The sequence below is a fragment of the Neovison vison genome, chromosome 3, assembly GCF_020171115.1.
Source record: "Neovison vison isolate M4711 chromosome 3, ASM_NN_V1, whole genome shotgun sequence".
NCBI classification, from domain to species: domain Eukaryota; kingdom Metazoa; phylum Chordata; class Mammalia; order Carnivora; family Mustelidae; genus Neogale; species Neogale vison.
In genome coordinates this window covers 43,357,727-43,385,643 of record NC_058093.1, presented here as the reverse complement: position 1 = coordinate 43,385,643, position 27,917 = coordinate 43,357,727, and the positions used below count along the sequence as shown (strand labels likewise).

The window sequence follows — 27,917 nt, the reverse complement described above, 5'->3', positions numbered from 1 at the left end:
AAGTGCAACACTTCCTACAGGCAAGGGCTTCTACTCTTTGCCTCTGTAGGCTGCTAGGCTGCTAGCAGCTGGAAAATCCCCCATATGTATCAACTCAACATAGAATATTTCCAAATTGCACAGAAATGTACCCCTCTACCTGCAAATTAAGAAGCATCAGTTTCATCGAAGTTTTCCAAAATTTGACTTTTAAAAAAATCTTATTTTAACTTGCCTTTGAAATTAGTAAAATTATTTATTACATATGTCTGTAATAGTCATTTTCATTTCTTTTAATGCCTTTTTCCTATCTTTCTATTGGAAGCCCAAAGTTCTCATTTTTTACCAACTAAAAAATGAGTGAAGCCAACTTTAAATCCATCAGACAAAACTGGCCCCACTCTGCTCCATGCTGAGCTGCAAAGCACCCAAGCAAGCCCACCGGGAGCCCCCCTTCTTCAACCGCAGGATAAGCCAAGTTCTCATATCTAGAAGGGATATGAAGGGTGACAGGACATAACGATCAGATCAAAGCAACTTCAAGAGAGAAGTATTTCGCTCTCAGTGTGAGATTCATAAAAAACAATCAGTCTTAACATGCAATTTGTCTCAAGAGGCAGGAGCTGCAATTTTATCATGTAATTAAATCCCCATGACAGTCGTAAAGAAACGTTGTCACCTTTATCACGGAAAGCTTCGATAATATGTTTTCCAGCAACGTCCCCTGAGTCTATAAATGTCCTTCCAGGGCTATTTACTCTTGGCTGTGCATGTTCAGGATCTGGCGGCCTGTTTCACACTCTACCACAGTGGATATGCAGCCCTCAAGGGCACCTTTGGTTAGGAGCTTCCAAAAAAGCTCTCTTGGGCTCTAGATGAAAGCAGCACTTGACCTTTGGATAAGATTGCATTCATAATGAGAAGGGACTCTGTTGTTTTGTGTGATCCGAATTGGGCTGGGTAGCCATGTCGGCAAAATAGGTTAGCGAGGTGTTCCCACCGCAAACCACCCCCCCCCACCATATTGTGTTCTTCCATATGATGGGAATGAGATTTCTTAATAATGTGAAATCAGTACAGACAATTTAAGTCATTATTAATAGATACACTTGATCTGAGGAAGTAAAATGTTTTAGTGTTTTGTTAAATGAGGTGTGCTGTGCTAACATTGTTATTCAGAAAAAAGGTTGAGACATTTTAACATTTTTTATATTAATGTCTGTGTGACTAACTCTGGTACATGGGTGAATGTGTCCTGGAGCTCTTGAAAGCAGAGCCTTACACACCCGCCTAGCTTATTATTCTAAAAACTTTTTTATTATTATTATTTGAAAAAGCTACAGGGAGTGGGGATGAAGGAGGAGTGGCCCTTAGAAATTAAATGGGACAGTGGGGACCAAAACAAGATAAAATGATTTACGGTGAAAGTGGATTCACAGTAAGGCCTTAGCTCTTGGCCAAGCGGTAGTAATGTGAACATCTAGGGTCTGATCGAATTTCATACACGGCCATTTAGAGAAACGATTCGTGTAGGAAGTATGAACTGACCAGGCTAACAACACATATTCACATATTTGAGAAAGTGCTCAGAATCTTACAACGTCCACCTGGGGAATGACTTGCTGTCTTAACTTAACCATTTACTTGGACATTTGACCCCAGAAGGAAGCAGACATTTGCCCAATGGCCCAGGAAAGAATCCACACATTTGGCTCTCTCCAAGAACACAAGGAAATGGCAGGGAGCGAAAATCTACTTCGTGGCCTGAACACATGGAAAGTCTCTGTCCTGGAGGAAAAACAGTCTGACCCTGTCATAAAACTCACATTTCAAGCTCAACTAGATTTTTTCACTGAGTATTAGCAGAGCTCATCCTCAGACACTTCTGAGCAAAAGAAAATCATTCATCAGTTCAATGGCAGAATACAAAGATCCTGACATCACTTGAGAATAAGAACTACCATTCATTCAAATGGTACCATTTGTATATCTCATAATTTTAAGGCGGATTTTTACTTTTTCATCTTATCGGATCCCGAGGCCAAAACTCCCTCTCATGAGCTACCTTCAGTTTTTGTGTCTCCTATGGATAAAACGTGTTTATAATTCAAATCCAAAAAATAGTCTTTGCAAAAATTATATTCAAGTCCAGTTAACTACATGGGCAATTATTAGAGAGATTTAGTCCATTCACTGAGTTGTCCAGATAGAAGCTGGGTATCCACCCCTATTTGGATTTTTGTCCTTCTTTTCCCAAGATTACTCCAATAAAAGGCCACCACAGTCAAATCTGTGTAGTACTCTGAAATGGTCCACAGATACAAATGAAGTTCTTCCATCAGATAAGTACCATTTGATAGTTCCTCTGAAGAACCAAATCTATTAAGCATACTGATTTGGAGAAGGTTCTTTTCATCAGAGTCCCCCTCTTTCAAGAAGGACACGGTATTTGTTCAGAAGAATTTCCTGGACCAGGTCTCTGGAGGAGAAGCTGGAACTGACAGGAACCACAATGAAGGGGAAAGGAGGGGAGGAGGGACTTCAGTGGTTGCACCAGAGACAGAGGAAGTGCAGATGGAGAAGAGAGGTGGGGTAAGACTGCACACAGTGCTGGACCCTTCATAACTTCAGGATAGTCGCCAAAGTCCCTACATGATGTTGGTAGTGGATGTAAAGCAAACAAACCAGACAAAAAACTCAAGAGCCAATGTTGTGCCCCAGTGTGGGGGCAGGGCAGAGCATACACAGTCTGAGCAGACAGGAAAGTCAAGAAAAACATGAGGAGGCAAAGCAGAGGTGCTGCCAGGGTCCCAGGAAGGAAGGGAACTCAAACTGACCCTGACTGACACAAGTTACTCTGGACCAAAATGCTCTCTGAATGATTTAAAATACTGTCAGATAATCTGCAGTGTTTATGTCACCTAGCACCATTAACCTCTGACCCTAAAATCAAGAAAAAGAAAATTCTGGTACCACAAACGGGAACCCCCAGCAGCATGCAACAGTCTCAATCACGTGACCCAGAGGACAATGGGATCCTATGTGGGTGGGGCGTTAAGGTCACCTTGGGGCATCAATGGAATCAGCCCATTGCTCTGGCCTGTTGAGATCTTTTGTGATTGTGGTTGTCATGATCCATGTCACTCATCAATTGGATATCCACCTTTCCATATGCCACGTAAATCATCCATAAGCGTATTGCACAGGATCAGAGGAAAACCTTGTCTACACATTAGAAGTCCCTGTGGTGGTGGTGGGGGGGGTATCTAACAGACCTGATGCCCAGGCTGCATTGCCCATCCCGTGACACCAGGACCTCTCTGGTGAGATCCAGACATCCATATCTTTTTAACGCTCCCCAGGTGGTTCCGTTTGACAGCCAAGATTTGAACCCCTGCTCTGCACATGCCATGTGTATTACTTCTCAAGCTGGAGTTTTTAGTAAGACTCTCCTAAAAGAAGACCCATTTTTTTTTCCACTTTCTCAAAGGTTTCCAGGAAATTTTCCACTGCAGGTGGAACTATACCCCATGCCTACATCCCATCTACATATTAATGAATGACTCCATGTCACAAAGGAAAATTCTTTTATCCACCATGACTTGTTCCTAGGGACCCACAAAGCTTCAAGTATCCCCACTCCCTTTTCTAAATGTTCCCAAACCATCCTTTTCATCCTTTTTAGGGATTTTGCCCAGCACTGATGTCAATTCAGACTTTGAGGGATCAAATTCTTTATTTATTTGAAAACTAAAACTCTGGTCTTTTTGGTCCTTCTGTTCTATCATAATTCTTCAAGGATTTTAATAATTGCTCAGCAACATAATATACAAATTCACTCTTGGAAGAAGTTGAGTTTTCATATGGACTGAAATAGGCAGAGAAGATAAGGTTTGAGTTGTATCTTAAAGCTTACACATTGGCTCTGACTAAGCTGAGAAGGGCAAAGACAATAAAAATAAAATTAAAATGGCCCAACCCAAGCAAGGTATGGATGGAAAGAACTGTTGTACAATGGGCAAGAAGGAGCCCAGTGTTGGGTCAGGGATCAGTGCTGTTCACCTGTCACCAAAGGACATCGTTCAGCTGGTGGGAAGGAGGACTAAAAAACTCCTCTATGTTAGGGTCCTGTGGTCACTGCTCTTTCTTGTGTGATCCTTGGGGGCAGGATTCTTTTTTTTTTTTTCCAATTTATTTATTTTCATTTTTTTTTCCAATTTATTTATTTTCAGAAAAACAGAATTCATTATTTTTTCACCACACCCAGTGCTCCATGCAAGCTTGCCCTCTATAATACCCACCACCTGGTACCCCAACCTCCCACCCCCCCGCCACTTCAAACCCCTCAGATTGTTTTTCAGAGTGCATAGTCTCTCATGGTTCATCTCCCCTTCCAATTTACCCAAAAGCACATACCCTCCCCAATGTCCATAACCCTACCCCCCTTCTCCCAACCCCCCTCCCCCCAGCAACCCACAGTTTGTTTCGTGAGATTAAGAGTCACTTATGGTTTGTCTCCCTCCCTATCCCATCTTGTTTCATGGATTCTTCTCCTACCCACTTAAAGGGGGCAGGATTCTTATAGTTTTTGTCTCTCTATCCCCCAAACCTGCCACACACCCTAGAGCATAATATCCCATGGATGCTTATTGAATGAATAGTGGAACGACTGGATTTGTTTTTAAGTGTTTGTAGAGTTTTTTGTTTTTTTTTTTATTTTGTTTTTTAATGTAATAACCACATATGGCTGTTGCTGCTCTTTAAAAAAACAAAAACAAAAACAAGACGCCTCCGTCATGCTCCTGAAGTAATCTACATGTCCTACTTATAAAATTAATGCTGTCTTCCATGGGCTTCTTTTAAAGCTCTCACAAAGAACCGGGTCTGTTTCTGGACTGCTGCTCTCTACCCGCTGAAATCAAGCTTGGATATTTAGGGCGCTGTTGACAACTATAATGCATGGAAAGCTAAATTTATCACAGAACACAGGCCAGAATGGCTCTTATGCCAGGACTCACCTCCAATTTTCCCACCCCTTCTAAAAATAACCCGTGACAAAATACATCAGGAACAAAGGAATTCTCTGGTTTAAAGTGAAGTCCGAGTTGGATCATATTATAGTTATGTATATTATAGTTTTGTATGAATAAGTCCTTCTGAAATGAATCCAATCACAATTAGTCTGAGAAAAATAACATGGCAAAATGGCTAAGCTTATAGAAATGAAAAATCCAAAGAACAAATAGAGTAACTGCCTAGTATATGAATGAAGTGGGGAGAGTGGTTGGCTTTATGCTAGCATACAACTGATACAGGATACGGTCTATGTAGTGTTGCCTTTTGTCATTTTCTGTATGCACAAGCCTCTTATATCTGATGGAGGCTGTGAGTTCCTTGCAAACGTGGTTATATTCTTCACCACTACCCTGTCCATAGCAACCAGCAGTGTTTCAGGCACACGGGAGCGGTCTTGAAAAAAATCTCAGCTCTTCCACTGATGACACTGATCCTCTCTTTGCCACTGCTGATGGAGACAAGGGAGGTAAAATTTAAAACATGTGAAATGACGTTTTAAAGGACCCTCATGGATCCATTTTCATGGATTGGGAGAACCAATACTGTTAAAAATGTCCATACATTTTATGGACATTTTATAGATTGAATGCAATTCCTATACCAACATTATTTACAGAACTAAAAAAAAAAAAAATAGCCAAAGCAATCTTAAAAAGAAGAACAAAGCTGAAGTGAAGGTATCACAATCCCAGATTTCAAGATACACTAGAAAACTGTAGTAATCAAAACAGTAGGGTAGTGGCACAAAAATAGACACATAGTTCAATAGGATGAAATAGAGTCCAAAAATAAACCCATGTGTATATGGTTGATTAATCTATTAATATCCAGTGGGAAAGAGACATTCTCTACCAAAAGGTGCTGGTAAAACTGGAAGCAGCATTCAGGAGAAGGAAAATGGACCACCTTCTTATACCATACACAAAAATAAACTCAAAATGAAATAAAGACCTAAATGTGAGACCTGAACCATAAAATTCCTAGAAGAAAACATAAGCAATAATTTCTCTGATATCAACTGTAGAAACATTTTCCTAGATATGTCTCTTTTGGCAAGGGAAACAAAAGCAAGATTAAACTATTGAGATTATACCAAAATAAAAAGCTTCTGCACAGCAAAGAAAAACATCAGCAAATGAAAGGGCAGCCTACTGAAATGGAGAAGATATTTGCAAATGATATATCCAATGAGGGGTAAATATCCAAAATATATAAAGAACTTCTATAACTCAACACCAAAATGACAATAATAATAATCCAATTAAAAATGAGCAGAGGACCTGAATAGACTTTTTTCAAAGAAGACATACAGATGGCCACAAAAACATGAAAAGATGCTCAACAAGTATGCTTACCATGATGAGCACTGAGAAATTTATAGAATTATTGAATCATTCTATTGTACCCTGGAAACTAATATAATGCCATGTGCTAATTATAGTGAAATATGAAAATAAAGAGACTCCAGAAAGCATTCAATAGACAGTCCTATGAAATTTGGTAAAGCATTTTGACATGTGGGGAAATGTAGGATGTACACTGAAGCTCACAGATCTGAGGCAGAACCCCTAACCCCAGCATCTGAGCCCCTGTCCTTGGCCAGCCATGGGGCTAGTTTACCACCTAAATTCCCTAAGGGAAAAAGGTAGCAGATGGCCAAGAACAAGAGGAATTTCAGAGCACTTGAGCAAATTTCAAAGAAATCAATCCATTTGTTCTTTTGCCGTCTCCACTGAGGACCAGTTGAGGACCACATTGACAACACTGTGCTAAGTACTAAGAAACCCCATGCAGATGAAGAAGCAGATGCTCATGGTCCAGTGGGGGGCAGAGACAAGAGCAGCAATCAACAGTGAGCCAGGTACCATGGACAGAGTGCCAGAACAGACAACAGGACTAGCCACGGAAGTGAAGAGAATCTAAGCTGAGCATTGAAGAATGGGGCCAGCCAGCTGACAAGGGGACCACCAGAATGCCAGGTACAGGGGACAGCATGTACATACATTTGGAGGCCTGATACACCATACACCATCAGAGGACTACCAATCCCTGTGCTAAAATGTGTCATGGTCAACGGCAGCAGTGAGGGCTAGGTAGGAAGTCCCTGTGCTCACAGTCAGGTGTTCGGGTGCTGACCATCTCAGGATCAAGAAGCAAGTTACCTGGACCTTGGAGTCCTGGTTTCCTCTTCTGCAAATGTCATCAAGGCTGCCCACCTATGGGGGTCCCCGACAGAAAGCTACTTGCTGGGGATATTTGGGTAGAAAGAGCCTCCTCCTGCAACTCACCCTGAGCCCTGAGAGCTAAACTCCGTGGACCCTTCAGAACCCTCTGTACTGAGCCTCGGCCCAGACATCAGACAACCACAGTGAGGATCATTAACCTGCAGCCCCATGGCAGCTGGCTCAGGCTGTGACCAAGTCTCTCCTGCCTGCACACTGTGTGTCACCAATGAGAGTCCTTCAGCTATGGGGACACCATCAACACTGTTTATCTGCCTGCATGAAGGCATCACAGTGACCAGACAGAGGAGCACATCTCCCTCTTCCCAGCAACCCCACAGCCCTCTTCAGCAGAGGAGATCTGAGTTCTACCACGTGAGGGAAACTCCAGGCCTTGGGTCAGTCCATGCATGTGCATTTATGCCTGCAAATCAGCTCTATAACCAGGGTAGAACCATATCTGTATTAAATGATAAATGCAGGTGATTTGGCCTTCACCCGTTACCTCTTCTAAGGAAGATCAAGGGTACTCTGCTGGGCCTGCTGTTGTTGTGGAAAGTCTTGGTGAATTACTGTTCAAAACAAAGAGCCAACACAGACAGCCTGCTGAGGCTGGGGGGCGGGAGGGGGCGTGCTTAGAAGAACAGAAGGAGTCAAGGGGCGCTTTGAGGTACAAAGATCAAGAGACAGGAACACGGGGGAAGAGGGTGCTTAAGAAGTTTGGCTGTGACCAAGCCTGCGCTTTCCCTACGACCCCGATTCCTTGAGTTCAAGTCTTTCTTCCTGTCATCTCTGTCACTTCTTTGACTGCAACACCATAGAGCCACAGGATCCCACAGGGGTGTGTCTGATCCCATGGATGCGCGTCCAACACTAGAGCCGTGTGGATGGTGGCTGCTGTTCTTTCCCCTCCCTCAGCATCTCTGCGCATCAGTGTCCCAGGCACATGCTCCACCATGCCCCCTTTGGCCCATCCAAGCAGCACCCTCCCTGAGCCTCCGTCCACCCTCTAGCCTCTATCTTTTATCATCACTGACACGGACATGGCAAAGAATGCTATAGCCCAACCAAGGTGGCCCATCCCAACTTCCTAGTGGGAGAAAAACAAGAAGTGGGAAAAAAAGATATAAGAATGTGTATTACCCATATTATGAGAAAAAATGATTTTATTAATTTTTAGACAATAAAGTAAAGTCCTGCACTAAACTGTAGCAAATAACTAGTAAGTTGCTAATAAAAAGCTGTTCCCATTCGTTTCAGAAACAGAGATTGTGGCATTTCTATGGGCCTTTGGGGATGAGTTCTCAACAACTGAAAGAAATTCACAAGCCGGGGCGCCTGGGTGGCTTAGTGGGTTAAGCCGCTGCCTTCGGCTCAGGTCATGATCCCAGGGTCCTGGGATCGAGTCCCGCATCGGGCTCTCTGCTGAGCGGAAAGCCTGCTTTCCTCTCTCTCTCTCTCTCTCTCTCTCTCTCTCTCTCTCTGCCTGCCTCTCTGCCTACTTGTGATCTCTGTCTGTCAAATAAATAATCTTTTAAAAAAAAAAAGAAAGAAAGAAATTCACAAGCCACCAGGAACCCAAGATGATGCCTTTGGGAATCCGTGGTCTGCCCTATGGAGCCTCCCACCCAGGGACACTTGGAGACAGCCTGGTCATTTGCAGCATCCAGCTGGGGCTCCTTATACATGCTCAGGGCTCACACAGCCCTCAGAACACACGTCTGCCCACCCTTATCCACAGCAGCAAAGAAAGCGATAGGCCAACAAGAAGATGCCCTACAGAGCAGGAAAAGGAGCCCTGCCCATCGTCGGGTGCCTGCCCTCTTGTGGAGAGCTGTTTGGGAGATAAACAGATGTATCTGTCTCTGGAAGTCAAATCTATATAATCACAAGGGGGTGGCTGAGCACTCAGGCATGTCAGTGGTCACACGACGCTGGTCATATCAAGTAACCATGATCACATCGGAGCCCACAGGAGTTATAAATACACCAGCACCGAGCCCTGTCTGGATGACAATTGAGTAATGACAATAGAAATAGCTCACGCTCCATAAGACCATCTTTCGCCTTCCTGGAGAGCTTTTCTGAAACCAAGGGCATTGCAATGGAGAGATGGCCAGAGCCAGTTAGAGAACTTCAAATCTTTCAGAAGATGGAAAGAGAGCCTCAAGAGAGAGCTGGGTCCCCAGTGCTTCAGTACCATGCTGCCTTGGTCACGGGAGATCTGAGTCGTCTGCAGCAACTCATGAACCGCTCCTTCCACGATGCCAACGTGGTGTTTGAGATCAAGAAGGATGAGATGGAGTGGCAGGTGACATCCCCAGCCACATTTGGACTGTCAGGTACGCTTTCTCCTTTAAAACTCAGCTGTGTACGTTTAAGGAGCTACTAACTCTCCTCCATATGAGGAACTCTGGGGTACAGACTGCTCACTTTGGTGCTGCATTTAACACACACGAGCGAGGGACGTCTATAAATGAAATTTGGTCAGCACAATGTCTTAGATGATGAGATGGGAGAAATCAAATAGGAAAGGCCAAAATGTGGGTTAGAGGTACCCATCTGATGCTGGAAGGTGCCTCTCGTCTTTAAAAGACAGCCTTGGTATCGGAGCTGATCTGCCAGTGCCTGGGTCTGGCAGCCAAGGAGGTAGGTCCCCTGGCATGCAGCTCTGCTCCAGGTCCTTCTATGAACCTGTGAACACCACGGCTACAGTGGGGTGGCTGGGGCACAGCCAGCATCAACAAAGGGAGAGCCCTCAGCAGGTGCTCCTCCCAGAACCCAGGGGAGCCTGAGAATGGGAGAGGGAGAGAAAGAAATCAGAGGTCCTTAAGTCATATATCTGAGGGCATTTTTGCAACCTGAACACCACTATGTGCTGGGTCTGCAAGAGACTCCCCCAAGGAGAGAAACACCCTCCATTTACCCACCCGGTCTGAGGAGACTTTCTGACCAGCAGGCTTCAGCCAGGGTATTCTCAGCTGGCACTCTGCATTGAGCATCCTTCCCCTTCTGCCCCGGGGTCTCCAGACACAAAACATTTACCAAAAGGGTTCATGTGTTGGAAGCCACTGCAGCATAGCCAGACCAAAAGGATGTGAGACTCTGTGGTCAGTGGGTCAGTGAGACTCTGTGGTCAGTGGGTCAATGGCCACTGTCCCATGTCCCATGTGCCTTACTTGTGGGTTCAGGCAGGCAAAGAATGCAGAAGATCTGCTTCCAAAGAACAGAGTATCATTCCGTTTATTCCCCACCCAGGGAGAAGGAAATAAACCCCAAATTGTCAAAGGGCTAAGCAGCTCAGTGCAAACAGAGGTGGCATGGGCTTCAGGGAAGGCAAGGGCAGCTGCAGTCTGGGTCACACCACCCCCCAGCTCAGGGGGTCCTGGAGTCCTTCCGGGCCTCCCCTCCTTCATCTGCCCCAGACAGGGGAAACGCATTCCTCCCAGGAGCTGGGTGGTGATTCGGCCAAGAATGCCAACTGCTTGCACACTCAATCAATGTATTTTTTTTTTAATCCCATGCCTCCCAGTCCTGGACACACCCACCCACCCCCAAATGTTGCAGTTTCAAATAAGCATTAATGTTAACCCATGGTCTGAATCTAAGGGCTCCTTCCTTTTTTCTGCCTTACTCTTTCCACCCCGTGAGTTCTGCTGGTTTTCTATGGCACACCGGAACCACAGAAACTTAGGGCATCCCAGCCACCAAGGCGATAAACTGTTGCAGTGGAAACTGGCCTCACGTGGACTGCGAAGAGAGGGTGGGTGGCCCTGGGGACAGCTGCACTCCCTGTTCTTTTCTGCTTTCCCCGAAGCTCACCCAAGCCTCAGAAATGACCAAACATGGCTTGGGAACAGCCCCCTCTCTCATAGGAGGACTTGCTGGTGGCCAGTTACTGCTCCCCATGAAGGGGGTCATGGGCAAGGGGGTAACACTAGTCCGCTCACAGTGCTTGTCCCCCAGCACCTCAGTACATCCAGGATGGAACGCTGGCTTCCTCTAGTTCGCAATCCAAGGAGAGTGCTGGCTTGAGGAGGGATGAACTACATGGGGAGAATCCTATGTCCTTGTTCCTCCTGGTGCCAGAACCTGGACCAGGGAGTGGGAGTGGAGATTACAGGCACCGGATGCAAGCTTTCTGATCCAAACAGCTGCCTCAGAAGTCAGGTTTTCCTGAAGGCCTTGTGGAAGATTATCACCATCTCCCAGGACATGGACAGGGGTGCTGACCCGACACTGAGCCAAAGGTCCACCCGAGACCCCTTCTATCAGTCCACAGGAAGTCTCAGGGCTGCCGGGGTGGGCAGAGTTGGGCTGGGAACTTTGTGTGACCTGGAGAATGGAGTACCCCCTTCCTAGACACCCACCAACCCACCCATTGAGTAGACTTCCTAGCTCAGGAAAATGAGTACAATCAAAACCAGGAGCTGGCCTCTGGCCACCATTACCCACTGCCAGGACAATAGGCCCCACATCCCCCGGTGAGTGGGCAACAGCCCGCAGGCTGGGCCTTGGGGACCCAGAGCAGGCTGGAACTCCGCACTACATACAGGTAGGTAATTATGAGTGGTCTTTCAAAACCGGCTCAGCATGGGTCCCAGGAAGGAGGTGGCCTCTGAAAAGGGTCTCCTCTGCAGCTCATTACAGCCATGATATCGATTCTTCCATCATTATCAGAAGGCATCCCTGCCATGTGAAATCCTGTCCCTTGAAGTGCATTCACCGGGGACCGCTTCCCCCATTTCCACGAGCGCTCCTGGCCGCTAACAACCTTCCACGGGCCTTTTGAAAGCCCAAAGTTTTCAGGCAAGTACAATGTATAGCACCCGCTTCATTCATCCACCAAGAAAGAGCAACCCTATACACACGCACACACACACACAACCCTAAAGAGCGCAAAGAAACAAACCAGAATTGTGCTGAATGTGGACACCACATCAAAGGGAGCCTCTGAAACCCAGCACTTCCAAGAGGACTAAACTTTGTAAGGCCTTTCCTTGAGCAACCTTGGCTCGGCAGGTCAGTTTGTTCTGTCTGCTGTCTTCTCCTGTTAATGACAAAGGGATAAGTTTGGGGTTCAGTGAGAGAGAGCTGGATTCCAGAAAAATCCACAGCTCACTCTCCTGCTTCAAGCTGTCCCAAATTCAGAGCCTGGAAAATGTGAATTCCTGGCTTACATCCTCCCACCAGCCACCCTGGGCCAGCCCTTCACTCCTCAAATCCTAGCCCAGGCCCGGTCTCCCCGTATTTGGCAAGACCCTCTTGCTTCTCGATACCCTCCATTCCTTCTGGCTCGGTTGTGGCCCTATCCGTCTCTATTTAATTCCACCTTCCTCTGCACCACCTCTCCTGGGCCTCGAGACTCTCCTTCCAACTTTCCTGAGCTGGTTTTCCCTCAAGAGTTCTCTCTGCCCCTGTCTGCCTTTGTGCTCCCACCTCCGTTTCCCTAGGGTAGGAGATATCCACCCCATCCCAGCCCTCTGGGTCTTTATATGCCTCTCTTTGGTCTATATGTATCTTTCTTTATCTACACGCCCACCTGGTGGCTAATTCTAAGAGATGGTTCCACCCTACATTGTCCTTAGTGGACTTAGTGGACTGCTCCCTCTCCGCTCCCCCATTCACTTTACTTCTCCTCTCCCACAGGCCTCTGGACCCTAGAGTACAAGCGCGAGCTCACCACCCCGCTGTGCATCGCGGCGGCCCACGGCCACACCGCCTGCGTGCGCCACCTGCTCAGCCGCGGTGCAGACCCCGACGCCAGCCCAGGCGGCCAGGGAGCCCTGCACGAGGCCTGCCTGGGAAGCCACACGGCCTGCGTCCAGCTGCTGCTGCAGCACGGCGCCGACCCCGACCTGCTCAGCGCCGAGGGCCTGACGCCCCTGCACCTCTGCCGCGCCGCCGCCTCGCTCGGGTAAGGACGCGCGACCGGGCAGGGCCCCAGACCGCGGCCGCAGACCTGGAGCCGACCTGGGCCGGGCTTCCAGAAGCCCGCCACGTCCCTCCGCCCCCGGCCCCGCCTCCGAGCTCCCGCCGCCCCTAGACCCGGTCCCAGCACCTAGCCTCAGCCCATGCCCCATGACCCCGGCACACCCCGCGTCCTCAACCAACCTGGAATCCGGACCCGGGCTGCTGTCACCGCTCCGGGGCCCAGCTAGCCACCCCCACCTCCGGACTCCGCCCCCAGACCCTCTGCGCCCCTTCCCCCACACCGCAGCAGAGCCCAACTGGTCCCGGGCCCGGCCACGGGCCTCAGACACCCCCTGCGCTCTGACCCCAGACCGCGACCCGCCCTTGGTGTCTATCCTTGCCCCCACCACCCTACCCGGACTCTGAAGCCCAGACCCCAGACCCCTCACCGACCTGAGCTCCTTCCCCAGCCCTGCCTCGAGACTCAGACCGAACCCCCAAGACCCCAGACCCAGACCCTGCCACGCCCAGAGAGTACTGGATTCTCTCCTCCGGGTCCAGGGCCCAGGACCCCGGACCCCGGACCCCGATCCCCCGAACCCCCGGACCCCGGACCCCGATCCCCCGAACCCCCGGACCCCGGACCCCGATCCCCCGAACCCCCGGACCCAGATCCCCCGGCCCCCGGCCCCCGGCCCCCGGCCCCCGGGCGGGTATAATTAGCGCTTGATTGCGAGCGCGAGGCGGGAGGCCCCACACCGAGGTAATGAGCGCCGTGATCACAGGCCTGCAGACGCCGGCGCTGAAGAATGCTAAAAGGCCACTGGCGGGGTTGGAAGCTGAAAGATTAGGGTTTTTAATGATAATTTTATGCAGAATAATTGTCACAGTGTGACATAAATGGTTAGCTCCTCGGGCGGGGCTTCGGAGTCCCACAGGAAGCCGAGCTGTGCTCCGCATTTGCAGGGGCATCGCGGCCCGGAGCCCACCGCCCGCCCAGGCGCCGGGGTTCGGCGAGTCCCGCAGCTGCCCGTCGGGCCCCGCGGCTGAGGCTGCAGGGTGTCTGTCCCCGCGGGGACCGCGAGGGCCGGGGAGAGGCGGCGGGGGGCCACAGCGTCGGAGCGCAGGAATTAGGCTTGGGTTTCTCAGCTTGCATTTTGTCATCTTGACACTTCTTTAGTCAAAACGTTCTCGTCCCTGCCCTCGGGCTTATCATTTCTTCTCCCATTTCTTCTCTCGCCGAGGTGAGGATTGAATAAAATCACCGCGGTCAGAGCAGGCGCGGAGGGCTATGACAGAAGCAAGGGCACCACCTCCCAGGATCACTGGAGAGGAGAACAGGGACTCAGAGAGGCGCAAGGACCGCCGGGTCTTCCGAGCGGCTGAAAGAAGCCATATTTCAACAACACATTTTTTTAAGTAGCTTGACTCAGGTGTGGTCAGCATACAGTCAACTGCGATAAATGTGCGATCTGCCACATGCGGACCTACATATGCAACCGTGGAACCGTCCCCACAATCAAGATAGCACACGCACCCGTCCCCATCCGAAGGTTCCCTGCCCCCTGCTATCTCTTCCATCACCCCCACTGATCTGCTTTCGGTCACTATAATTTAGTCTGAATTTGCCAGACTTTTGTATTTTGTCCCATCTCTTTCATGCAACGTAATTACCTCGAGATTCATCATGCGCTTTCACGGATCCATGATTCACTCCTGTTCCTCGCTCAGTTGGTGTTCCACGGTATGGGAACACCACCATGAGTTTATCCATTCCTACCCTGAAAGACACTGGATTGCTTCCAGTCTGGGGCTATTACAAATACAGCCGCTATGAACACTTGTGTGCCAGCTTTGTACAGGCGCATGCTTTCCTTTCTTCTGGCTGTAGACTTGGAATTCGAAGGGCTGGCCCCTCTGCTATGATGTGATTGAAAGGTAACCTTTAAAGAAACGGCCAAACTAGTTTCCAAAGTGGCTGTGCCACGTTCCATTCCCACCAACGGTGTCCTGGTTGTTTCACACTCTCACTGGTCCTTGGTATGGTCACCCTTTAATTGTAGACATCCTAAAAGTTGTGTCTAAGTATACTATTGTAGTTTTGATTTGGAATTCCCTAATGATAAGTGATCTGAGCATCTTTTCATGTGCCTATTTGAGTTCCATAGATCTGCTTTAATGAGGCACCTGCTGACCCCTGTGCCCATGTTTTTAAATTAGGTTGTCTTCTTAAATTTTGAGATTTCTTTGTATATGCTGGCTGCAAGTTCCTCACCAGACATGTAATTGGTTAATCTTATCTTCTGATCCATGGGTTATATTTTCTTCTCTTAAAATTGTGTTTTGAAGAACAGCAGTTCACAGTGTTGGTGGAATCCAACTTATCAATATTTTTCTTTTAGGGATTATTTGGGTTATTATATATATATATATATATATATATATATATATATATATATATATAAACCTTTGCCTAACCCAGGGTCACAAACGTTTCCTCTTGCATTTTCCTCTACAAATGTAACGATCGTATATTTTACACTTAAGTCTGCGACCCATGTTTAGTTAATTTTTGGATATGGTGTGAGGTATGGGTCGAAGCTTTTTTCTCTGCATGTGGATGTCCAATTGTTCCAGCACCATTCGGCAAAAAACCTTTCCTTTCTCCACTGAACTGCCTTTGTACTTTCATCTAAAAGCAACTGACTATACATACATGTGGGTTTCTTTCTGGACTCTCTTGTCATGTGCACACAGGACAGGATGAGGTCTGACTGTTTCAGTTGGTAAAGACCCAAAGAGTCATCCTTAAATTCAGACCATTTATCACTTATAGAAACAGTGAAGAGAGGAATAGCCAAAAGTGCCAGCGCCTCCTCCTACAGATCAGGAGGGACAACACCTAAAGGAAAGGAGCCAGATAATTAGCAGTCTGAGTTATAGGATATCCATTTGCTGAAGAGCCAACTGTAGACTTCAGCTGAATGGTGCTATAGTCTGAAGCTTTTTCTCAGGAGGCAAGGCAGGAAGTCCCAAAACTCGCCAGAACCCAAAAGATAATGAAAAACTCTCATGATAGTGAAGCAAGTGGACACTGGCCCTACAGCAGCACTTTAAAGCTTCCCATCCATAAAGATCACTGAGTGTCCTGCCAAAACTTACATCAGCAGTGGGTCAAGACTTCTGCTTCCATGGCCTGTATGGATACATGCAAGGTTCCCAGGGCTCCACAGCGGACCCTTTCTTATATTCATATTATATTTCATTGATCTACTTGTCAGTGTCAACACCAATACCCCATTGTATTGAATATTATAGCTCTAGAAGATCTTGAGGTCACGTAGTAGAAGTTCTCAGGCACTGCTCATTTTCAGAGTTGTTTGGCTACCCTAGGTCTTTGCATTTCCATACAAATTTTCTTTTATTTTATTTAAGTTATTTATTTATTTGACAGAGTGAGAGAGGGAACACAGCAGGGGGAGTAGGAGAGGGAGAAACAGGCTCCCCCCACCCGATCCCCACCACACCCCCCAACCCCCCTGCCCCACCCCAAAGCCCCCCAATCCCCAGCCCCCCAAGCAGAGAGCCAGATATGGAGCTCTTCCCAGGACCCTGGGATCATGACCTGAGCCCAAGGCAGATGCTTAACGGCTGAGCACCCAGGTGCCCCTCCATATAAATTTTAAAACTAGTTTGTCAGTTTGTATTAAAAAGGCTTCAGGGTTTTCACTGGAATTGTTATGAATCTATGGATCAATCTATGAATTGGGGGAGAATTGATATAACAAACATAATAAATCTTCCCATTTCCTTTTCTAAGATTTTATTTATTTATTTATTTATTTGACAGACAGAAATCACAAGTAGGCAGAGAGGCAGACAGAGAAGGGGTGGGGGGAAGCAGGCCCCCCGCTGAGCAGAGAGCCCATGCAAGGCTTGATCCCAGGACCCTAAGATCATGACCTGAGGCTCAACCCACTGAGCCACCCAAGTGCCCCAAGCTCTCCATTTCTTTAGTTCTTTAATTTCTCTCTGCTGTTTCTTAGTTTTCAGCATATGGAGCTGCCACATTTTTGTCAGATTTCTCCTTAAATTTTTTTTTTATTTTTTGGTGCTTCATAAATGGTATTTTTTAATTTAAATTTTTATCATACATAGCTATCATATAAAATAATAATTTATTTTTTGTATATTGATCTTCTATCTTGCAACCTTGCTAAACTCACTAATTGTTTTTGTAACTCATTGAAAATTCCTTAAGATTTTTATGTGGGCAGCCATGTGATCTTTGAATGAACAGAGTTTTATTTCTTTTTCTGTTGATGCATTTTATTCCTTTTGCTGGTTTTATCGCAGTCTAAAACCTCCAGTGCAATGATGAATAGAAGTGGTAAAGAGCAGAAAATTTTTCTTATTCCTGATCTTAGAGGAAAGCATTAAGTCTTTCCCTATTAAGTACGATATTAGATGTTGGATTTTGTAGATGAACTTTTTCAGATAACACAGTTCCCTTCCATTCCTAGCTTTCTGAGCATTTTTATTATGAATGGATATTGGATTTTTTAAATGCCTTTTCTGCACATTTAGAGATGATTATATGGTGTGTTTTTTCAGTCTGTTAATAGGATGATTAACAATGATTGTTTTCCAAATGTTAAACCAACCTTGCCTTCTTGAGATAAACTACACTCAATCATTAGTGTTATCCTTTTTAATAAATTCTTTGGGTTGATCAAATGGAAAAAAACTTAATCTGTATCTATGTTCATGAAAGATATTTGTCCGTAATTTTCTTTTCTGGTAATCTGTTTATCTGGTCTTGGTGTCAGAGTGATGCTGGCCTCAAAAATGAGTTGAAAAGTGTCTCTTCCTTATCTTTTTTCTTAAAAAGCTTGATATAAAATTGTTACTTCTTTCTTAAATGTTTAATGGAATTCATCAGTGAAGTTACCTGGGCCTGAGTTTTCTTTGTACGTTTTCTTTCTTTTTTTTTTTAAGATTTTATTTATTTATTTGAGAGAGAGGCAGTGAGAGAGAGCATGAGCAAGGAGAAGGTCAGAGGGAGAAGCAGACTCCCCGTGGAGCTGGGAGCCCGATGTGGGACTCCATCCTGAGACTCCAGGATCATGACCTGAGCAGAAAGATGTCGTCCAACCAACTGAGCCACCCAGGCATCCCTGTACATTTTCTTTTTAACTATTAATTCAATTTCTCTTATGGCTATAGTGTTACTCAAAATATTTCTTTCCTTTTGAGTGAGCTTTGATAGCTTGTATATTTCAAGAGATTTAGCCCTTTCATCAACATTGCTGAATTTATTGGCATAAGTTGTTCCTTATTATCCTCTTAATCTATAGAAGCTATAGTAATAGCATCACTCTCATTAATGATATTGGAATTCATTATATTGTTCCTTTTATTTTCCACCCTGATCAGTCTTGCTTTTGATTTCATTGGTTGGTTAGTTGGTTTTACTGTTTTCTATTTCACTAACTTCTCCTATGGTCTTTATTACCCTCCATTCTTTAATTATCTTGAATTTCATTTGCTCTCCTTTTTTTTAATTTCTGAAAATAGAAACTAATGTCATTGATGTGACAATTTTTTTTAATTTTCTAATATAGGCTTTTGGTGCTATACATGTCCCCATATGTATTACTTTAGCTAAATCCCACGAATCTTAATATCATATTTTTACTTTCAATTAGTCTTAAATTCTTTCTAATTTCTCTTTTTTTTCTTTGAATCATAATTATTTAGAAGTGTGTTATTTAGTTTTCAAATATTTGGGTATTTTCCAGATATCTATAGTATTGATTTCTAATTTAATTCCATGTGATTAAAGAACTTACTTTGTATCACTTTAGTACTTTTAAATTTGAGTCTTCTTCTATTATCCAAAATATATTTGGTCTTAGCAAATGTTCCAGGTACACCAGAAAGGAATTTGTATTCCGCAGTTTATGGGGAAGTATTCTATAAATGTCAACTGAGTCAAGTTTCTGAATAGTATTAAGTCTTCCATATCCTTACTGATATTCTGCTCCTTTCTTTTATATGGAATAAAGAGGTGTTGAAATCTCTGACTACAATCATGGATTTGTCTATTTCTCTCTACAGTTCTATCAGCTTTTGCTTCAAATCTTTTGAAACTTTGTTATTAGGTTCATGGATATTTAGCAGTTATGTCCTCTTAAAGAAATGACCTCTATCATTATGAAAAGATATCTTTTTTTTATATTTTATTTAAATTCAAGTTAGTTAACATATAGTGTATTATTGGGTTCAGAGGTAATATGTAGTGATTCATCAGTTGCACATGGCATGTAATATTCTTTGCTCTAAAATCTACATAGTCTTGGGGTTCCTGGGAGGCTCAGTGGGTTAAGCATCCAACTCATCAGCTCAGTTATGGTCTCGGGACTGTGAAATCAAGCCCCATGTCGGGTTCTGCCCTTGGTGGACTCTGCTTGAGATTCTCTCTCCTTCTCCCTTTGTCCCTCCCCACCCTGTGCTCTCTCACTTTCTCCCTTTCAAATAAATAACCTTTTAAAAATAAAATAAAGCAACTAAAAAATAAAGTCTACTTAGTTTCATATTAAAATATCTAGTTTGATGTTAATATAGATTGCTTCTGAACAGTGTTTTCATTAGTATATCTTTTAACATCTGCATTAGTTCTCTACTGCTCCATAACAGATCACCACAGGGGCACCTGAGTGGTTCAAACATTTAAGGCTCCAACGCTTGATTTCAGTTCAGGTCTTAATCTCAGGGTCATGAGGTCAAGCCCCAAATTGGGCTTGGATCCTAATTTAAAAAAAAATCGGGGCACCTGGGTGGCTCAGTGGGTTAAGCCTCTGCCTTTGGCTCAGGTCATGATCTCAGGGTCCTGGGATCGAGTCCCGCATAGGGCTCTCTGCTCAGCAGGGAGCCTGCTTCCCTCTCACTTTCTCTGCCTGCCTCTCTGCCTACTTGTGATCTCTGTCAAATAAATCTTTAAAAAAAAAAACACCACAAACTTGAAAACAACTTGAAACAACACACATTTATTACCTCAAAATTTCTATGGGTAAAAAGTTTGGGAATGGCTGTGCTGGGTTCTGTACTTCACAGTCACAAGACTCCAATCAAGATGTCATCAAGGCCCAGGGTCTCATCTGGAGAATCAACTGGAAAAGAATCTGCTGCCAAACTCATAAGGTCATCAGCAGAATTCAGTTCCTCAGGGACGGTGGAATGAAGGCCTCAGGGGTCTTTTTAAAGCTTTATTTATTTATTTTAGAGAATGGTTGGGGTGGGGGATAAAGGGAGAGGGAGAAAGAAATTTAAGCAGATTCCACACTGAGCAAGGAGCCTAACACCGGGCTCCATCTCACAATCCCCATCACAACCTGAGAAAAAAAACAAAAGTCCAGTGCTTAACTGACTGTGCACCCCCCCCGGCGCCCCTGAAGGTCTTAGTTTCTTGCTGAGAGTTGATTGGAGGCCAAACTCAGTTTGTGTCTTTATTTCTAAAGTGGATTTCTTATAGGCAGCTTATAGTTGGATCTTTCTTTAAATCTGGTCTGATAGTCTCTGCCTTTTAATTGGATGCTTAAATCATTTACATCTAATGTGATTTTGACATGGCTAGGTTCAAATCAAACATCTTGCTATTTTTTTCTATCCATTATTTGTTCCCTTTATCTTCTTTTTTTCTACCTTCTTCCGTATTAATTGAGGATTTGGGGGGTGGGGGCACCTGACTGGCTCAGTGAGTTAAGCATCTTTTTCTCAGGTCATCATCCTGGGGTCCTGGGATCAAGTCCCACATTGGACTCCCTGCTTAGTGGGGAGTCTGCTTCTCCCTCTGCCTTCTGTCTCTCTTTCCTGCTCATGCTCTCTCTCTTTCTCTCTCTCAAATAAATAAATAAATAAATAAAATCTTTTATTTTTAAAGGTGAGGATTTTTTGTGATTCCAATTTATCTCCTGTTTTAGCTTATCCTATACAACATTTTGTTGTGTTATTTTAGTAGCTGCTTTGGTTTATAGGATACATCTTTGCTTTATCAGTCTGCTCTCAAGTAATACCATACTACTTCACATATAGTACAACAGTATACTTCCATTTCTCTCCTCCTAGCCTTTGTGCTGTTGGTATCACACATTTTACTTCTACATAAAACTCCCATAATAAGTTGCTAAAGTTTTGTTCAACTAGTCGATAATTTTTAAATATATTGAAATAATAAGAAAACGTGTTTATGCTTACCCAGGGAGTTCCTATTTCCAGTTTCCTTTATCCTTTTGTATAGATCAAAGATTTCATCTAGTATCATTTTCTTTCTGCCTGAAGGACTTTTTTAAAATATTTTTTTGAGGGAAGATATGCTGGTGATGAATCCTTTCAGTGTCTGTATGTTTGAAAACATCTTTATTTCACCTGAGTGTTTGAAAGATACTTTCTTAGGTAATGAATCCTGAGTTGGCAGAGTTTTTTTCCTTCAGTGTTTTAGACAGCTCCATTATCTTTAAACTTGCATTTTTCAATGAGAAGTCTGTCTTCTTTATCTTTGTTCTTCTGTAATAATGTCCTTTTCCTTAGCTTAAACCTTTTCTCCTTATCACTGATTTAAGAAATTTGATAATAATGTGTTTTGATGTTCATGTTTCTTATCCTTAAGATTCAGTGAGTTTCTTGGATCTATGGGCTTATACTTTTCATCAAATTTGGAAAAATTTTGTCAATTATTTCTTTACATTTTTTCTATACAATCCCCTCCTCCCTTTCAGGGACTCCAATTACAGGTATGTGACACCATTTGAGGTTGCACAGCTTACCCATGCTTTGTTCACTTTTTTCTTCTGTACTTATCTTTTGTTCTAAAATACATGATCTACCATTATTCCCATCCAGTGTATTTTTCATCTCAGTCATGGTTTTCAACTTTAGAAGTCCAATGTTAGGTTTCTTTTATTATCTTCCCCCACATTTACTTAATATGCTTTGTCCTTCTTCTAGCTTCTCAAATATATGGTAACCATTGTAGTAACTGTTTTACCTATCTACTAAGACTATCATCTAGGTCAGTTTTAATTGACTGAGTTTTTTTTTTCCTTTCTTTCCTTTCTTTCCTTTCTTTCCCCCCACCCCTTTTATTTCACTGGGTGCTGGATATTTTTGTATCCCTATCAATATTCTTGATCTCTGCTCTGGAATATAAAGTTACTTGGAAATACTTTATAACATTTTTGGGTCTTGACCACAGCAGTATTTAGTCTAAGGTTAATTTTTCCCCACTACTGAGACAACACCCTTCTTAGCACTCCAATCCACGCCCCATTATTTATGAGATTTTATGCTCTGGTTGTTGAGAACAGGCACTATTCCTGAACCCGTACATGCTATGGGCACAATTTCCTCTAACGCTTTTCAGGGAGGGGTGCTATTTCCCCAGTCATGAGCAGTTCCCTCACACACATACACTAACCAGTAATCGCACGCATTTTCAAGGGGACCCGCTACAAAGTTTTTTTCTCTGTGAAGACACCCCTGCCCAGTACTTTGCCTTGCAAATGCCACCTGCCTTGACCTCCCCAGACTCCTAGATCCCACTCCTCAATTCAGAGAGTCCCTTGCTCTCTGCCTAGGATCTCTTCACGGAGCCCCCATCTGGGAGCCCAGAGGTCCTTTGAGAGGTCAAGCAGTTCAGTGTTTGCCAGTCATGTTGTAAGTTCAGACCTTGTCATCCATTTCTGTCCTCAGCTGTAGGCATTCTCCATTTGCTAGTTCAACTTTAGGGGAAGTTGGGTGAGAGGCATTTGGAAATTATCTGTGCTACCTTTGCAACTCTTCTATAAATCTAAAATAGTTTTAAACTAAAAAGAGTTTTTAAAACCAAGTTAGCTTCACACCCTGGGCTCCAACCTCCCATTTTACAATATTAGAAAAATACTGCTCTTTACTAAGAAAGGAGATAGAAACACCTATTCAGAGTACAAATTATTGTGAATCCCTTCAACAGCTCTTCCAATAAGCCAACAAGCTCACATTTGGATATCATAAAGAGCTGAGATGTACGCAGACCACCAGAGCTATACACTGTGTGATAGAAACTAATTTCCTGGCTTGAGCTGGTTTTTTAGGAATCATACAGGTCCAGAACATGGTTTAATAAGGACTTTTTAAAATGCTTTTGAATTAATGGGGAGATTTAAAAATCTCCTTTCTTTTGTCTTCATTTCTCCTCCTTTTCTTCTTCTCATTTGTCTTCTGCCTCTACGTGTCTCTCAATGTGAATCTTTCCCCCTGGTGCTTTCATTTGACAGTCTTGACTTATTTAAATCCTGGTTAGTGGGGGAAAGTTTGAGATAAGTGATGAATATCCCAGAAGTTCAGGCTGAACTATGCAACAGCTGACTTAGAATCCCTTCAATATCCATGATTATAATGGGAAATGCTGGTGGATTCCATTGAACACCTCTACAATAACATAGCCAACTACCTTGAAGGATAAAAAGGTAGTAGATGTCAGAAAGGGCTTAGGGTTTCGACCACAGCTTTTCAGCTCTAAAGAGTTCCCCTAAAGTTAGACTCCGAGGAGGTCTGTCTTCAGGTAGTATAAACATATTATCACTTTGACAAGAAAGAGCTACTTTCTCCAGAATCTTTTATACATAGTAGATTTTAGGTCATCCTTAATTTTTTTACCTTACAGTAGAGAGGGGGTCGTTGACCTACATACAGAGCCATTTCATTTTCTTACTCTTGATGACAATGGTCTCCACACCTAGGGACCCACTTCTGCTCCAACCCCTTTTAGTCAGCAATTCACCATGGGTGCAAGACTTTAAAACCTTTGAGTCTCTGAGTTCCTGGGATTAAAAAAGAAAAATTATCTGTGCTTCCTTCCAACCAGCAAGCTTCAGAATTCAGAATTCAACACACAAAAAGGGATATCGAAGCTTTAATCTAGGAGCCTTTTGAAGAGATTTTCCCAAAAAGAAAAGTTCCAGTAAAGTTACTCTCTTCACGTTAGTAGCCTGCATGTCAGCCTCGCCCTATTTATTATCAGGCTCTTCTCCTTGACCCTTTTTAAAATTCTGAAATAATTAAAATGAGAAAAAGAATTAGTAGAGTCCTGATTCTTTTTTTCATGTAAAGTTATCTGGACTTAAATAGAAGTCAGGAGGACTCTCTTCCTTCATGAACATACTAGTAAAAAGCATGCATGTTAACTTTTTTTGTCCCAGCTGGATTAATTTGACTTAATAAAATATAATTCATAAGCCAGAATTAGACCTCTGAAAGCAGCTAATTACCTTTAAAATCACTGAAGAAAATCACTGGACAATGCTTTTCTGGTTCAGACCAGACAGGCTGAAATCCGAGCAGAGAGAAAGAGGGTATTAGGTTTCCTGAGGCAAAAAAGGCACTCTCTGGTCAGGTTCAAGCATGGATAACTGTTGAAAGTCCCCACACCAACCCCAATGTCTCCACCGAATAACAGAAGAGTTACCTGCCTAAGGAGCCAGGCTTTCGGGCACTGATACATAATCCAGAAAACTGTCTGCACTTTCCACACCCTAAATGAATGAGTTATTTTTTTGAGGGGAGAAAACGTGGCCTGATCCAACAGGTGTTCGAGGCATCAGAAGGGTATTAAAGAGCAAGGTGTCAGGGAGAGGCTGCCCCCGTCAGGTGATTTGATTATTTGCAGAACGTCACACATTCCTGAGCACTTGCAAGGGTCTTAATTCCCATAGTCCTCTAGCAGACCTGTAAGGCATGGTTATCCCCAGTCTGCAGATCAGGAAACTGAGCCTCTTCAAGGACCCATGTTTTGCTAGTAAGGTGGCACACGGTGGAAATTCCCAAAAGCCGAGTGTTGTAAGATAGGCCAATGCTGAAAGATCACCTCTCCCTTGTTCACCTAAGTTCTTTTCAAAAAACTCTGTATCTAGTCACCACCTTTCAGACATGAACTATCCCAGGTTTACGCCCCTTCCCACCAACCCTGGATGGCCTCTCAGGCAGATTTGTCAGTTTTCTGGTCATTTGCCAAGTCCTATTTGAACATCTATAACTCATCATCAGGAAGGAAAAGAGGTAATGCAGGCCAAATCAAACCTTTACCCTCAGGGCACAAGCCTTGATCAGACACTTCCAGAAAGTTATATAAATGTCCAATAAGTCAATGAAAAGGTGCTCAACATCATTAGCCATCTGGGAAATGCAAATTGAGGCCACGAGGAAAAATTCACTCTTTCACACCCATTAGAATGGCTAAGATCAAAAACACTGAGAAATAATGAACATCAGGAAAAATTCAGAACAACCACAACTCATGTACACTGTTGTTGGGAGTGTGTAATAATGTAATCACTTCCAAAAATGTTGGCCATCTATATACATTAAATATATCTTAAATATCAACTACACACCTGCCAGCAATTCTACTTCGAGATATTTCCCCAAGAGAAATCAGAAAATATGCCCTCAAGAAGACTAACACAAAGATGTTTATAGCAGGGCGTTGATTAGGCATCTGCCTTCAGCTCAGGTCATGATCCCAAGGTCCTGGGATCGAGTCCTGCATTGGGCTCCCTGCTCCGTGGGGAGCCTGCTTCCCCCCTCCCTCTGCTACTCCCCCTGCTCATGCTCTCTCTCAAATAAATAAATTAAATCTTTAAAAAATAAATGTTCATAACAGCTTTATTCATAATAGCCAAAAAAAAAAAAAACCAGAAACACTCAAATGTCCATCACTCTCAATAGAAGAAGGAATTTGAAAAGTGTGGCATATCCATACAATTAAATATGACTCTGAAATAAAAATGAATGTGACTCATGCATGCAACAATAAGGATGAACGCCGCGGACATTACATTGAGCAAAAGACGTCAGACACCAAAAAGGAGAAAATTCTAGAAAAGACAAAACTAAATCATGAGAGAAATCAGAAGAGCGGTTGTGTATGGGGGTGATGACTGACACATAACAAACACAAGGGAACTTCCTGGGTGATAGAAACATTTGACATCTTGATTTGGATGTTACTTACACAAGTGTATTCCTTTGTCAAAATTTATACAACAGTAGCCTTAAGACCAGTGCATTCCTCTGTCTGCAACATTTCCCTCACCTTAAAAATACATACATACATGCATTCAAGCATGCATACATACATAAAACTTTTCTCTCATCCAATTCAAAGCCCCCCCACCTTATCCCTACACCTGCTTTAAAAGGGAGTCAAGTCTTACGTTCTTCTTTTGTTCATTCTTCATTTTGCTCATCATTCTGATGATTCTGGGTCTTCCTCTTCATCCAGTGTATTGGGAGGAGAAAGGGGTTGTCTATTTCTTGTTGAGGAAGGGACACTAGTGAAGCTTCTAGAAAGTCAGGTACTACTTCAGGGGCAAGCAAAGCAGAATGCTCAGTTTGTTCCTTAAATCATTTCCCAGTTCGCCAAAATGCAGGGTTTCACTTGCAATCTGGGGAGACTCTGCCCAAAATATCATCAGCAGCCACAACCATCGATCACTTCAGAAAAAAAATGTAAGTGATGGCCATTGCTCCAAGAGAAACCATAAGGATGGAAATGGCCGGGCGATTTCTCTCTCAATCTTGCCCCTACCCTGACGGATTTGTCCATGCACATCAGTCATTTCAACTGTAAACATGTATGCTTGTTTAGTCTCACAGTTTAGCATCCCTGAAGAAAGAGAAAGAAAAGAAACCACAAAACAGAAAGGGGCGGGTGGCAGGTCCCCAAAAGAGACCCTCAGCAGAAGGTCCAGGGAAATAAAGTGGAACTGCTCCTCCATCAAAGTCTCAGGGCAGTGACTTCCCCGTCCTTCATTCAGAGCCAGCTGGGGAGTCTATCCACAGGAGGGAAACTTCTTGCAATGGCTTCATTAGAAAACACGGCTGTATTTTCCTCTCAGTCACTCCCCCATGTCCCCTGCCTCCCATAGGCTGGCACTTGCCCAGGGCTCAAATGGTGGCGTCCAGCCCCCACCCAGGGACCCAGACTTGGGGCTCCAGCCACCTTGACCCAGGGACCAGTCCCCAGCCCATCACCAGGCATGCCAGCTCTGAAAAGGAAACATAGTAGCAACGATGATCCAACAAGATTGGTTCCTAACACTCACTATGCACATCAACCAGTGTGAAACCCCTTCTGCCTGTCAGGGGGACTGGACAACAGTCATGGAAGGAGAATGGGGAAGGGCAGTCAGGCTTATCCAAGGACCCTGGCGACCTCCGGCCATAGGAAACACTGCTCAGGAGACAGATGATTAACCTGCGAACATAGGAGCTGTGTCTGTTTCCCCACGAGAAAGATTAAGTGAGGTTTCTGGATCTTAAGTTTCATTTGATTTTGAACAGTTCCTTCTCCCTATTTGTTGCATTGCTCTCTCGGTACCGGTTTTTGGTGGTTGCTGGGTCATGCTATTACCCAGGGGTAGCTGGGGCTCCCTCCCCAAGCACGATGTACTGGCTGTGGGTTCACCGTCATCTCCCACGTAACCCTTGAGATCCTTGCCCAAACCTCGAAAATGGAGTCCAGCTGGGAAGAATGAGATCTTGCGTGCAGAGCTGCTGGAACGACTGGGTGAGAAGCAGGCTGCTGGCACCTGCCCCGTAGCCCCAAGTCCCCAAGGCTGGTGACCTCCCCTGCTTTGTCCTGCTTTCTGGGTCCTGCCATGAGTCTTTCCAGAAATTCTTGTGACGCGC

At 44.4% G+C, this 27,917-nt stretch overlaps 1 protein-coding gene across 1 annotated transcript in view; it reads left to right on the top strand.

Annotated features, from left to right (window-relative positions):
• ASB18 (ankyrin repeat and SOCS box containing 18) overlaps window positions 1-27,917 on the top strand; it is a 63,134-nt gene that overhangs the window by 10,574 nt on the left and 24,643 nt on the right. Inside the window, exons 3-4 of the mRNA XM_044240891.1 lie at window positions 9,500-9,619; window positions 12,927-13,194. Of these exons, the coding sequence (XP_044096826.1) occupies window positions 9,500-9,619; window positions 12,927-13,194 (388 nt within the window). The remainder of the gene's footprint in view (window positions 1-9,499; window positions 9,620-12,926; window positions 13,195-27,917) is intronic.